Source organism: Chlorocebus sabaeus, chromosome 22 (assembly GCF_047675955.1).
Source record: "Chlorocebus sabaeus isolate Y175 chromosome 22, mChlSab1.0.hap1, whole genome shotgun sequence".
Taxonomy (NCBI): Eukaryota; Metazoa; Chordata; class Mammalia; order Primates; family Cercopithecidae; genus Chlorocebus; species Chlorocebus sabaeus.
In genome coordinates this window covers 28,421,206-28,435,685 of record NC_132925.1, presented here as the reverse complement: position 1 = coordinate 28,435,685, position 14,480 = coordinate 28,421,206, and the positions used below count along the sequence as shown (strand labels likewise).

At 34.3% G+C, this 14,480-nt stretch overlaps 1 protein-coding gene and 1 non-coding gene across 3 annotated transcripts in view; one reads left to right on the top strand and one right to left on the bottom strand.

The window, feature by feature from the left end:
* CIP2A (cellular inhibitor of PP2A) overlaps positions 1–14,480 on the top strand; it is a 40,153-nt gene that overhangs the window by 6,421 nt on the left and 19,252 nt on the right. Inside the window, exons 3-9 of one of the 2 annotated variants that reach the window (XM_007985890.3) lie at positions 533–639; positions 1,415–1,509; positions 2,119–2,215; positions 3,892–4,014; positions 4,153–4,298; positions 7,229–7,304; positions 13,591–13,809. In XM_007985890.3, the coding sequence (XP_007984081.1) occupies positions 533–639; positions 1,415–1,509; positions 2,119–2,215; positions 3,892–4,014; positions 4,153–4,298; positions 7,229–7,304; positions 13,591–13,809 (863 nt within the window). Of the gene's footprint in view, positions 1–532; positions 640–1,414; positions 1,510–2,118; positions 2,216–3,891; positions 4,015–4,152; positions 4,299–7,228; positions 7,305–13,590; positions 13,810–14,480 lie in introns of those variants that run through there. The other variant, XM_038003291.2, reaches the window with a different exon arrangement.
* LOC119626053 (small nucleolar RNA SNORA70) lies at positions 8,158–8,292 on the bottom strand. Its single transcript, XR_005242247.1, has one exon. It is a non-coding gene; the product is annotated as a small nucleolar RNA SNORA70 (small nucleolar RNA).

Sequence of the window (14,480 nt, the reverse complement as noted above, 5' to 3'; positions counted from 1 at the left end):
ACGGCTCCCCCTCCTCACCCTTCCCATCACCACATACTCACCCATATTCTTCCCAGCCTCTGGTAACTTTCCATGAGATCAACTTTTTTAGCTCCTACACATGAATGAATACATGCAATATTTTTCTTTCTGTGTCTGGCTTATTTCACTTAACATAATGGCCTTCAGTTCCACCCATGTTGCTGCAAATGACATGCATTCTTTTATATAGCCAAATAGTATTGCGTTGTGTAAATATACCATAAAGTGACAATCTTTTAATATTCAAAGTAAGAGATTTTAATTTGATACTAAAATAAATTAGTATCAAAGAAAAAGCTTGCTACAAATGTGTAAAGTTTTTTCTTTGATACTAGTTTATTTTACATACAGAAATCATTTGAATTTCTGAATTAGAGGGTTATGGAAAAGAAAATAGCCATATCATACCTTTTTAAATGATAAAGTCATATGAAATAAATTCTGTATGAATTATCTGTGGAAACCTTATAAGAAAATGATATATTTTGTGCTATTTTATTTTAACTTACAGCTGTAGACAATGAAACCAGAGATTGTCTTCAGAATACATATAATCTGAATAGTGTGCTGGCGGGAGTGGTTTGTCGGAGCAGCCACACCGATTCGGTGTTTTTGCAGGTATACACACCCACACAGTATATTCCCCTTTCCTTATTGTCAGATCAAAATTGATAGTTTCTGTCATAAACTGCTGACTTACAGTGTATATGTGCTATGTAATAAATACTACGTAATTAGGCACAGTTCATCTGATTAAAAGTTGGTTGCACACATACTGCAATTTAAATATTTCTGGAGAAGAGGAGCTTATCCATTTCCAGCACCATTATTGAAGAAAAACAAATCTACATTGTAACTGCTTTGACTTATAAACACAGATGTCTGTGTTTTGAGACGTAAGCTATTTATATTAAAATTGTAATGTGAGTTGGCATCTAGTCTCAGTCTGTGGAGGAAACGTTCTACAAAAATTAAAGCTATAGATATAGTTTATTTAATATAGATTCAAAGCTCTTCATATTTCATTGACTCTAAAATGTCATCGGTTGTAAGAAAGAAAAACATCACAAATTAAATTGACATGCAGTTTTGGAGATGATAAAATGTGAAGAAGGGTATCTTCTAATTGATGGACTACATGTGTTTCAACCTGCATTCAAGTTTAAGATGACTAAGTGAACAAGGTTGATAACCATGTTCTGAGACAGAATATGTAGAAATGTGTGAATTGAGAGAAGAGCCCTAAAGTTCTTGCATTACTTTATATGTGTTTTTTAAAAAAATTGTTTTAGGAAATGGAAAAGGACATGCTCAGAATGTGTCTGATAGTCCATTATTTTAAGCAGGCGATGTTTTTATATGTTTATATTTATAACTATTTTCTTATTCTCAGTGCATTCAACTTCTACAGAAGTTAACATATAATGTCAAAATTTTCTATTCTGGTGCCAATATAGATGAATTAATTACGTTCCTGATAGATCACATGTGAGTATGCAATCAAACATAAAACCAAATAGTCTATTTGTTTATTTTTAAACTATAACCATGTGGTAGATCAATTTCCTTAGATAACATTTTCTAACTATGTAAACTGAGTGAGACTCCGATTCTTATTTGTTCTGCCCAGATGATTTTAAGGATCAAAAGTTGTAAAAGTATGTGACCTCATTCATTGGTGAAAAAATGTAAAAAGGAAAAAATTGTAAAGCAGCTTTAATTTTCATAAGAAAAATGTATGGACTGAATTGATTTGGCCAGAAAAAAATTGCTGAAACTGAAAACTGTGTAGTTATTCTTGTAGGAAAATATACTGATGAAACAGCACGTGGTCCACGCTGACAGTTATTTCCGGGTTTTCATGATGGAATTGAATAGGGTAATTTGGTTTTAAAACAAGAGATAAATGATCAATACTGTTTAGAGTTTCCCTGGCTTCTCATGTTAATTAGATTTTTTTTTTTTTTTTTTTTTTTGGCCTGTAGAAAGGAATTGAAAAGTATAAACTTAACTATATCATTTTGACTTAGAATGACGTTAATGCTTTTTTTCTTTTACTATTTTTTCTTTAAACAAAACACCAATGTAAAACAACAGTCAATCTTCTGAAGATGAGTTAAAAATGCCTTGTCTAGGATTATTGGCAAATCTTTGTCGGCACAATCTTTCTGTTCAAACACACATAAAGACATTGGTAAGAAGTTTATTTCTTTTTAATTTTCTTGTTTTATGGTAGATTCTCTGCTTAAAGAAAATTGTATTTATCTTTTTCTTTAAAACAAAGTTGAACAAGGATTCTGTGTCTTACTGGCTGACCCATCAAAATTAAGAGTCAGATTGACATATAAATAACTTGAAGCACTTCAGCCTTCCTGTATGTTGTATTGAAGACTGTGTGTTAAGGGTTAATGCAAATACTTAAGTTTTCCTTAGCATGGCATCCCAAAATACACTGAGTAGTACAAGAATTACTAAATTATTTTGTGCTCTTAGAAGGGAGGCACATCACTGGCAGTCCCATGTACCTCAGTCTTGTGTTTCTACAAAATCAATGGCAACTCCAACAGAAAGATTCATGAGTTTAGTGCTCAGTGTGAACCAACAGTACTTGTGATAAGTGAAGACACACAAATGAATTTAACTGAGTCACTTTTAGAAGTATATTAAATCGGCCGGGCACAGTGGCTCACACCTATAATCCCAGCACTTTGGGAGGCCGAGGTGGGCGGATCACAAGGTCAGGAGATCGAGACCATCTTGGCCAACATCGTGAACCCCGTCTCTACCAAAATAAAAAAAATTAGCCAGGCGTGGTGGCACACACCTGTAGTCCCAGCTACTCGGGAAGCTGAGGCAGCAGAATCGCTTGAACCCGGGAGGTGGAGGTTGCAGTGAGCCGAGATCGCGCCACTGCACTCCAGCCTGACGACAGAGTAAGACTACATCCTAAAAAAAAAAAAGTATATTAAATCAAGCAAGTTAGTGATTCTTTAAGGTGCTTTGTGAACAGTTTCCCTGCTGTGCTATTCAGCATTACCTGTTTGATTTTAAATTTAATATCTCACTTGTTCAAGTGCTACATTTTTCTACCCTGGTCCTACTTTGTAGGTGGAGTTACTGTGTGTGTGTGCGCACACACGTATGTATAGTGTGTGTTTTTCAATTTCTGAATTGAAAAAAAGTTCATATTTAGGAAACACTTAAATATAAAGAAGAATAAACATTTAAATGCTCATAGTTCCACGTGTAGAAACTGTTCTTCACCAAGATTGTGTCTATCTATACGACTGTCAGCAATATAGAAAGTACCCATCTCGCTCACACCTGAAATCTCTTAAATCTAAATGATAATCAGCAGCAAATATGGCAAAGTTAATTGCTGCTCCACGATGTGTAATGTAAAACAAATTCTTAAATTTGAATATTTTTTTGCTTCCACCACAATTATGAGTTCCTCATTATAGTTCTTTTGTTAACACAAGTGCTGAACAACTTTTCCTGCAGTATTTAAGGTAGCTCTTTTGTTTCCGCTCTGCATGTATCCCTTTATTAGAATTGACACCCTGATTTACCATCATTGAATTATTTATTCTAAGGTGACAAAACTATGGAAATATTTATCTCCCACTCATTTGCACACATTTACCAAATTTTTTTTTTCTGGGTACCCTGTTTATAACAATTTTTTAATTTAAATTTATCTCTGATCTAAATGTCTCCTGTAAAACATTTATCTTTTAAATGCAAGAATCATTTAATAGAGTTGATAATGATGTTTAAAAAGTTTGCCCACTCTGTGCAGGATATACTTTTTAAACCAAAATATAAGATTTATAATTCTAATTTATTTTGTAACTTTTTTTTTCTCAGAGTAATGTGAAATCTTTTTATCGAACTCTTATCACCTTGTTGGCCCATAGCAGTTTAACTGTGGTTGTGTTTGCGCTTTCAGTATTATCCAGTTTGACATTAAATGAAGAGGTGGGGGAAAAGGTAAATACGATTTTTCAAATTTATTCTGAAGTTTCTAGTCTTATATTTTAAAAGTCATTGAGACTTTTTTATTTTTACCTTTTAGGATGGTGTCAACTTAATTTTTTATGTAATATGCTTTTCTAATTTGTCCTTAAGCTATTCCATGCTCGAAATATTCATCAGACTTTTCAACTAATATTTAATATTCTCATAAACGGTGATGGCACTCTAACTAGAAAGTATTCAGTTGACCTACTGATGGATCTCCTTAAGAATCCTAAAATTGCTGATTATCTCACCAGGTATGACTCACTTCAGTCAATTTTAGAACTTTTTTTTTTTTTTAATCAAGATGTGTTGGTTATAAACGAAATTGTCTTCTTATAGTAAACTTGGAGTCTACTGACTTGGAGTCTACTGACTTCGAGTCTACTGACTTGGAGTCTACTGGACAAAAATGTTTTGATGTGCTTTACTCGCACTCTTTTTTCTTTCCTATACTGAAATGGAAAGTATAACAAAGTCATTGTCTATGTGTGTATTTCAGTCTTTGCTTTAGATCAATAGGGTTGTGCCATTCTTCAAAATATAGACATCTTGGCTAATTTATTTTAAAACCAGTTTTAAAACTTAAGCAGCATTATGATTATTTGAAAGAATATTTTTATTATAGGGACAAGAAAAATATTTCTACATAAATTATAAGTAAATGAAACATAGTGTTGAAACATTGATGTCATTATGTTTGTGTCTTTATTTTTTGTATAAAAATGGATAATGTTTCCTTTGGTGTGTGCCTCTTTTCATAGGTAAAATAGGAACACATGTTCATATGTCCTTTCTACCTCAGTATATTTCATATGATCATTTATGTTTTAAGATCAGGTAGTAATTGTGTTCCAACGAGCCTGTGACCTTTTTGCATGCTAAGTTAAATTTTGCTGGGGCCTATGCTGCTTTGTCATCCTAAATTAGGAAATAATTGAAATTGTTTCAAAGAGTTTCACATACAAGAAAACATTTACTGAGCCCTACCTATGATCAGGCACTTAGCAGCAACAGGCTGTGAAGACACAGTCCCTGATGTTTAAGAAACATAGAATCTGACAGTTTTATTTTAATAAAAGCTAAGCACTAGGGCAAACTCGACCACTGTTCATATGGCTCAGCTGATTTTTACAAAACCAAGAAGCATTCACTTTAGCATTTCACTTTTTCTTTTCTTAGGAACCTCTAGATAGGTGAGCTTTTTCTTGCAGAGTGCCTTCCCATGACCTGCCTTCTCTTCATCTGTTGTGAGACTTTCCCAATATCCATGTATATTTATTCTAGCCACCAGAGAGTGCTTATTCAGCATCTTCATAGTAAACAGAAAAATTCTTTTGAATAAACCTCTTCTGGAAGACTAGAAGATAATCCAGTTTAGCATAAATAAGAGGTTGCGTAATCATTTCTTCTGTAAATCTTTCAGTTCTATTATCTATTTTATACTCTATCCATCATAGAACCCCAGAATTACCTCTGGCAACTCCTCTTGTTTATCTGGTATGCCATTGAACAATAACTCAGTCCTGAATCTCTTCCAAAGTCAAACTTACTGCATGGTTACTAATTAGAGCTTGAGAAAATCACACAACTTTACCTGGGCCAGACCTCTCATATTTACTTGTCAGCTTTCTCATTTCTTTCAATGGATCCTCAAATTTATTTATTTAGAGACAGAGGCTCACTCTATTGCCCAGGCTGGAATGCAGTAGTGCGATCCTGGCTCACTGCAACCTGCGCCTCCTGGGTTCAAGTGATTCTCTTGCCTCGGCCTCCCATGTAGCTGGGATTACAGGCACACATCACCATGCCCAGCTAATTTTTGTATTTTTAGTAGAGAAGGGGTTTCACCATGTTGGCCAGGCTGGTCTTGAACTCCTGACCTCAAGCGATCCACCCGCTTCAGCCTCCCAAAGTGCTGGGATTACAGGCGTGAGCTGCTGGCCCGACTGGTCTTTGAAATTTTTTATTTTTCTCTTGCTGCCTTTTATGCAGAAGATGACCTTATCTTTGTTTCACAGAAAGAAAAAAAACCCTAAATCGTGCCCCATTTGATTGGAGCTCCCCCAAATCCTTGCCACTTAACAAACTTACCTATGTTTATACCAAATTCTTAGTTTCATCCTGGTTTTACTCATAAATATGTACTGTTACTCTATGGATTGTCTGAAATTGTCTTTTCTGAAGCTGTTGCTCCTCTCTCTTCAGGGCCTCCTATTCAGTTGATCCTTCCCCTTTATAAATATGCTCAAAACTTTTTCTTCAACCAGATGTCCCTTTTAAAATCTTTGGCCTACCATTGCATTCAAGGTGAATATCCAAATTTTCAGTATAGTCCTTCAAAATCTGTTCCGTAACAACCTCTCAACCTTATTTCTTCATACATTTTGTTTTTTTGTCTAATCATATCAGACAATAAATAGAACTTCTAGCTTACTAGAAATGCCCTTTCATGTATCCATGTGCTATTTCCTCTAGAGTATTCCCTCCGGAAGACTAGAATGCTTTCTCCTTTATATTTTGTTTTTAAGACTCGAGTCTGGGTTTAATACTGAGACAATATTCTTTGTTCCATAGTGTCCCATACATTCCTCCATGATATCATTGTGTTTTATATTACCTTGTATTATCTCTTTCTGTCCTTCTCCTTCATCTTCAGACTGTGATCTCCCTGTCAGGGCACCATCTCCCAAATCTAGGATACATCAGTCACATAGAGTATAATGCTAGGGGTACCTCAGTACTTCTTGGAGTTGTGTAACATGAGTTGCTGCTCCTTACTTCTTTATTTGCAGAGACTAATTTAATGCCTGGCAATTTTAGGTGCTTTATAAAAAGTAGCTGTATAATTTGTTAGGATATTCTTCTGTCCTTTGAATTTTTACGTAAAGTGAACACAGTCTTAAAAAAATACAGCAATTGAGGCACTGAAATTTTTACTGATTTATTTATTGCCACATGAATCACTGTTTTAATAAATGACAGAGCCAATTCATTTATATCATAATTGTAAGATATATGACAAGTTTTAAGTATAAACTTTACAAGAGTGTGTTCTTTATTAGAAGCCCAAATAAATAGATGAAAGAAAATACACATATATTTTATGTTTATCTTGTAGATAAATCCCTTTTGATATATCAATTTTATAATTATCATTTGATGTATATTTTTATTTTAAACCTAGATATGAGCACTTTTCTTCATGTCTTAATCAAGTGTTAGGTCTTCTTAATGGAAAGGATCCTGATTCCTCTTCAAAGGTATGTAAAAACAAGACTTTTCATTTAAACTTTTAAAAAACTAAAATGCAGAAAAATCCAAATGCACAGGCTCTCTATATTTTTACAATATGGACATAATTATGTCGCCAGTGTCTAGATCAGGATGTAGAATGTTACCAGTATTTGTGATCCCTTTTAGTCAGTACCTACCCCTTCCTATTCCTTACTTTACCAAGGGTAACTGCTCTAACCACTACACTGACTTCTAACAGCATACATATATGTGTATATGTATGTACATATACATATATGTGTGTATATGTATGTATATATACATATATTTTGGAACTTTATGTAAATAGAAGCATATAATACATATATTTTCTGTCTAGACTTTCTTTGGTTCAATATAATATGATGAGATTCACTCGTTTCATATAGTTGTAGATTGTTAGATTGGTTCTTTTTTTGGACAGGGAGTATGATTTATTGGTGAGCATGAGTAAGGGGACATTACAGTGAACGCCCTCTTGGATGTAGTGCTCACCACTTGTCCAGGGGCCACATTTTGGGATGTATTTGACCTTACAGCCATCTGGGATGAGTCACTTCTCAGCCTCCATGTCTTCAAATTTATCCACATTAAATTTGCTAAAGCCCCACTTTGAAATGTGGATCTTTGGGCAGCCAGGGACCTTGAACTTGGCCCTGCGTGGGGCCTTAGTTGCATGCTCCTTATTTTGCAGATTTGTGTGGATGGACATGATGACTTGGCCACTGTGAACCCTGGCCACTGTGCCCTGGGGGCTTTCCAAAGACACCTTGCGTAATACCTCTCCGAGGCCTAGATGGGGGACAGCAGGGATCAGAGACATGAATGTACATTGGAAAGGGCTGTCTCTAAGGTTTCTTAGGCCAACCCATACAAGCAACAGGCTGTGTACACTACCAATGAGGCAACTGTTTGCAGCCATTGCACACTGGGCCCCCAGGAGGAAAGGAGCACAATTGGTGTTCTTTTGTTTATGAACGTCAGCTGTTACGAAGAAACCTGCATTTACCGTTTTCTGCATGTCTTTTGGTGAGCTTATGGACATGCTTGTCTTAGCTTTATATCTAGGAGTGGAATCACTATGTCATAGGATATACATATGTTCAGTAGGCACTATGAAACAGTTTTCAAAAAAAGTCAGTTGGACCAGTGTATGAATATTTGGTCAGTCTGCATTCTTGCCAGCAGTTGATATTTTTCACTTTTTCATTTTAGCAATTCTAATGGCTATACAGTAGTATTGCATTATAATTTTAATTAATATTTTATTAGTAAAAATATCATTTTTCATATTCATTTGTCATTTGTATATTCTTTGACGTGCCTGTTTATGTCTCTTGCTCATTTGTTTAATGTGTTGTCTTTTACTTATAAGTAGGAAGAGTTATTTTGGAGTCTTTTGAAGGGTATATAACATGCAAATATTTTCTTCCATTCTGTGAGTTGCCTTTTTACTCACCTAATGGTGCTTTGATTTTAACATAGATCAATTTAGTGTTTATTGTGTTCCATTTAGGAACTCTTGGCCTATTCCAAAGTCACAAAGATGGACTCCATTGTTTTCCTCTAAAAGCTTCCTAGTTTTTTTTTTAACTTTCACATGTAGATCTGTAATCCTCCTACAAGTGACTTGTGTCTGTTGTGAAGCAGGACTTTTCCAGGTCAGCCTTTACCTTACAGGTTTTTACAGAAGAAAAAAATTAGAATGACTTTGAACTGATCATTTGCAACAATGATCCAAAAGATGGTAGAAAGGTTGAAACAGTACAAAATTTGTTACTTAACAATATTTTCTTTTTATTTTGAACCCTAGAATTTCTAAATTCCTTTCTCATATGCAATATGAGAACTATTTCTAATTAGTATCTAACTGGATCTTAATGAAGTGACTCTCATGCAATATGAGAACTATTTCTAGTTAGTGTCTAAATGGATCTTAATAAAGTGACTAGGAATTTGTAATATAAATGCTAAATAAGGATTATTGGAATAGAAACACACAGCAAGGGAAAAATCTAATAAATCTAAAGGTATTAAACAATCTCAGGGAATTTAGGAGGTCAGGTAGCACAGGGGAGTAGAAGCATTCTATGGGTATCAAAACCTGAAAGAGAATGGAAAAGTAAAAAATAAAAATAAATAAAAACTTAAAACTTAATTTTTTAAAGTAAAAAATAATTCACGTTATAGAAGTGGGGAGCAGTGAAAGCAAAATACATCTTGGTGGGGAAGATACAGTTGAGTGTCTTTTTAAATGTATAATAGTGTATAGTGTCTTTGATTATAAGGCCAGTATAACCTTGATAGCAAAACCTGACAAGGATACTACAACAAATGAAAATTATAGCTCAATATCTTTCATGAACATATTGCAAAAATTCTAAACAAAACATTAGCAAATCAAAATCAGTGACACATAAAAAGGATCATGTCTTATTACCAAATGAGGTTTATTCCAGGAATGCACAGATGGTTTAACATTTAGAAATTAATATAATTTCCCACATTAACAAAAAAACAGAAAAATTATATTATCTCATTAAAGGTGGAATAGCATTTGATAAAATTTAGTACCTATTCATGATAAAGATTAGCACACTAGGAATAAACCGTAACTTCCTTTCCCTGATAGAGTAATTACCTAAAATCTACTGCATCATCTTTATAAGTGGCAAATTATTGAAGGCTTTCCTCAAGATAAGGAATAAGAAAAGAATGTTCATTATCACCAGTGATGTTCAGCTTAGTATTGGTGGTCCCAACCAGCCCAATAAGGCAAGATAAAGTAAAAAGGTACAGAGATTGGAAAGGAAGAAATAAAACTCACTATTCAGATGACATGAGAGTATAGAAAATCTAAAATCTGTGGAAATCATTATAAAAATTAAGTGAATCTATTTAACAAATTGGCTGGATACGAGATCAGTAAATATATGTTTTATTTATATTCTCGTGACAAATAGGACATGAAGTTTTTAAATGATGCTATTTACTGATTTTTTTAAATGTCAGGTGCTTAGGGGATTAGTCTAAAGACAGTGCAATATTTTGTCGTAATGATAGCCCAGTGGGACAGAATGGAGCAGAACCAAACTCACAGCATATGTTCTCCTGATTGACAACAGTAGAGTCTTGAAAGTATGATCATTTCAATAAATGACACTGGGTCAATTGAATATGCATATGGGGAAAAACTGAATCTTGACCCCCTACCTCATACCAAATGCAAAAATCAGTATAAGACAGGTTGTAGATTTAAATGTGAAAAGTAAAAATAATGAAGGTTTTAGAAGAAACACCTAACAGAGTATCTTCATGGCCTTGGGGTAGACAATGATTTTCTTAAACGGGAAACAAAAGCACTAACTATGCAGTAGAAAAGTCTATAAGTTGGGCTACATTAAAATTAAGTTTCTATTCATGAAGAGACCACTAATAAAAGAATGAAAAGTCAAAGAACGGGAATAGATAACTACAATACAAATATCTAACAAAGGACTCTTATCCAAAATGTATTATTTTTCTACGTTGTATGTATGTGTCAGAAAAAACACAGAGCCCAACAGATACTTGAGCAAAAAAGTTGAATTGGTCAATAAACATGAAGTGATTGTACCACTTTATCAATCTTCAAGGAAATGCAGATTTAAACGGTAGTATGATACCATCTGACACCCACCAGTTGATTAAAATGAAAAATAAGGAAAATAGCAAACGTACCATAACTCTCATTTAGTACTCATGGTACAACCAGTTATGAAAACTGGTATCTATTAACACTGGGCATATGTATAAACTATGACCCAGAAATCTGACTTACAGGTATTTATCACAAAGAATTGTATACATGTGTACAAAATGTAGTACTGTTCCTAATAGCTAACAATGATAACCCAAATGCCATCAACAGGGGAATATGTTCATTTTGGGAAAGTCATCTAACTCTGCACTAGTAATTAGTTTTTTTACTTTTATATTTGTACATTAAAAGAAAACTAGTGTATATGGAAAGCTATCTGCTTGTATGTTTATAACAGACATCTGGTAAGATACACAAACAATTACTTGCCTACAGGGTTTGTCTTTTGAACCAGGTGAATGTATTGCCTATTCAAAAATAAATATACATTCTGTAATGACGTTTTAGTCAATGACAAAGACTTCTTATTGTCTATGACATTATGGCCATTCTAACATGGTAGTGCAATGCATTACATGTGTTTGTGGTGATGCTGGTGTAAACAAACCTACTGAACTGCCAGCTGTATAAAAGTATAGCACATATTAAGATTGTGTACAGTACATAGTATTTTCATAAGGGTGTTACCACTTATTCTTTGTTATTTTAGAGTGTGCTTCTACTTATAAAAAGTTAACTGTAAAACAGCCAGTCAGGTCTTTCAGGAGGTATTCCCGAAGAAGGTATTGTTGTTATTAGAGATGACAACTCCCTGTGTGTTATTGCCCCTGAAGACCTTCCAGTGGGACAGTATGTGGAGGTGGAAGTGGTATTGATTACCCTGGCCCTGTGTAGACCTGGGCTGATGTATGTGTTTGTGTCTTTGTTTTTAACAAAAAAAGTTTTAAAAGAAAAAACCAACATTTAAAAAATAGAAAAACAACTGGTAGAATACAGATATAAATAAAGTATTTTTATATAGCCGTACAGTGTGTTTCTCTTACTACAAAGGAGTCAAAAACTTTATAAATGGACATGTTTATAAAATTAAAAAGTTATGGTAAGCTAAGGTTAATTTATTAGAGAAATTTTTTAAAATAGTGTGACTTAAGCATACAGTCTTTATGAAGTCTACAGCAATATACAGTAATGTGCTAGGCCTTTACGTTCACTCACTACTCGGTCATTAACTCACCCAGAGCAACTTCCAGTCCTGCAAGTGTCCTATATGGGTGTACCATTTTTAATCTTTATACTGTATTTTTCTGTGTTTAGATACACAAGTACTTACAATTGTGTTATAGTTGCCTGCAGTATTTAGTACAGTAATATTCTGTACAGGTTTGCAGCCCCTGGGCAATAAAGGGATGTAGTAGACTCTACCATCTAGGTTTGTGTAAGTACACTCATGATGTGCACACAACAAAATTAATGATGCATTAAGCCGCATAAGCATCACTAAGTGACACATGACTGCACTACAGTTTATATTTATTAAAGATTATCATTTTTACAGTAAATGCTAATGGACTGGATTCTCCTAAATTCAGATACTATCAAGTTGATTAAAACACAAATCCCAATTATATATCATTTGTAAGAAACAGACTTTTAAAAAGTTGGAAATAAGTAGAGAGGCAAGGAGATCTTAAGAAAAAAATTTTTATTTTAGTGATAGGTTGGTAGTATGTGAAATGAAGTGGAATTTATCTTAACATCTAATAAACAGGTTGATGGTGGATGTTATGGTATAAGGCCCAGTTTATAAAGTAGAGGAAAAATGTGGTATAGTAGGAGAGCTAAGGAGCATAATGCCAACAGTATGCAAACAGTGTGGAAATAACCATCCTGAAGGTTTTATATTCTATGCTACAGTATCCTTTATAGCAGTTATTGAATTTTAGGATTATAACAAGTATTGTTAATTCCAATTTTATTTTTTAGGGTTTTTTGGGTCATTTATAAACAAAACAGGTTTGTGTTTAAAAATAATTTAAGTACTATGGAAGGAGTGGGAGGAGTTTAACATTAGTTGAAGTTGACCTTTCCTCTGACGTTCTCACAGTCCTGCTTATCGGGAGTAAGCACCATTAATAAGTTTATTTTGTAACCTTCTGGAATCTATTCACACATTTGAAAAATAATATTGAAAGAAAAAACTTTTAAGTTTTGTTTTAGAATATTTTCTTGGCAGGGCGCGGTGGCTCACGCCTGTAATCCCAGCACTTTGGGAGGCCGAGGCGGGCGGATCACGAGGTCAGGAGATCGAGACCATCCTGGCTAACACAGTGAAACCCCGTCTCTACTAAAGAATACAAAAAATTAGCCCGGCGTAGTGGCGAGCGCCTATAGTCCCAGCTACTCGGGAGGCTGAGGCAGGAGAATGGCATGAACCCGGGAGGTGGAGGTTGCAGTGAGCTGAGATTGTGCCACTGCACCCCAGCCTGGGCGACAGACCAAGACTCCGTCTCAAAAAAAAAAAAAAAAAGAATATTTTCTTTAAAATATGTAGCATTTTCAGCTTCATCATACACTTGCTTTGTATATTAAAGTCCAATGAGATTGATGTTTAATGAAGACTTTATATTGCACAGGTTTTAGAATTACTTCTTGCCTTCTGTTCAGTGACTCAGCTGCGCCATGTGCTCACTCAAATGATGTTTGAACAGTCTCCACCTGGCAGCGCCACTCTGGGAAGCCATACTAAATGTTTAGAACCTACTGTGGCTTTACTGCGCTGGTTAAGCCAGCCTTTGGACGGATCAGAAAACTGTTCTGTTTTAGCATTGGAGTTGTTCAAGGAAATATTTGAGGTAATAGTATGACTGACAGATTGACTTTTCTACTTTTGTGACTCTCAATTAACAATTTGTCTTCAAAAACATTCTCAGTAAACGTCCAGTTCATACACTTGAGGAAAATATCTCAATTACTAACAGTCATACTAGACATGCTAAGTTTTTTTCTACCAGTCATATATATTCGTGTTTTCTTTTTTTTCACTGAATAGTTTATATATATAGTGCTCATTTCAGTGTAATAAGTAAAGATATTAAAAAGATTTATATAATTTGTTGCATGACTACTTTGAATAGTTGCATTGTCTCTCCATTGCAATAGATGCCGTTGCATGGATTATTATCATTATTATTATTTATTAGGCCATTGAATGGATAATAGAGGCATATTGGATTCAGTCAGTGAAATGGAGTAGAGCATGCCAGATAATGTGCTAGGCACTTAAGATACAGACAAAACTCCACATTCTGGTAGATCTTACTATCTGGGCAATTTAGTATTCTCTACTATTCTCCGTGTTTATAAGTCCATTCTGTCTAACCCAGTATCTCCTGAAAGTATTTCCCTTCGCATAACTGGATCTTATATACAAATATGTGTATGAAGTGATTAAATATGTTCATTAAGAGTTATGCACAAAATTTTCTATTTTATCTTGGTCTTGATTATTTAACAATCAGTTTTA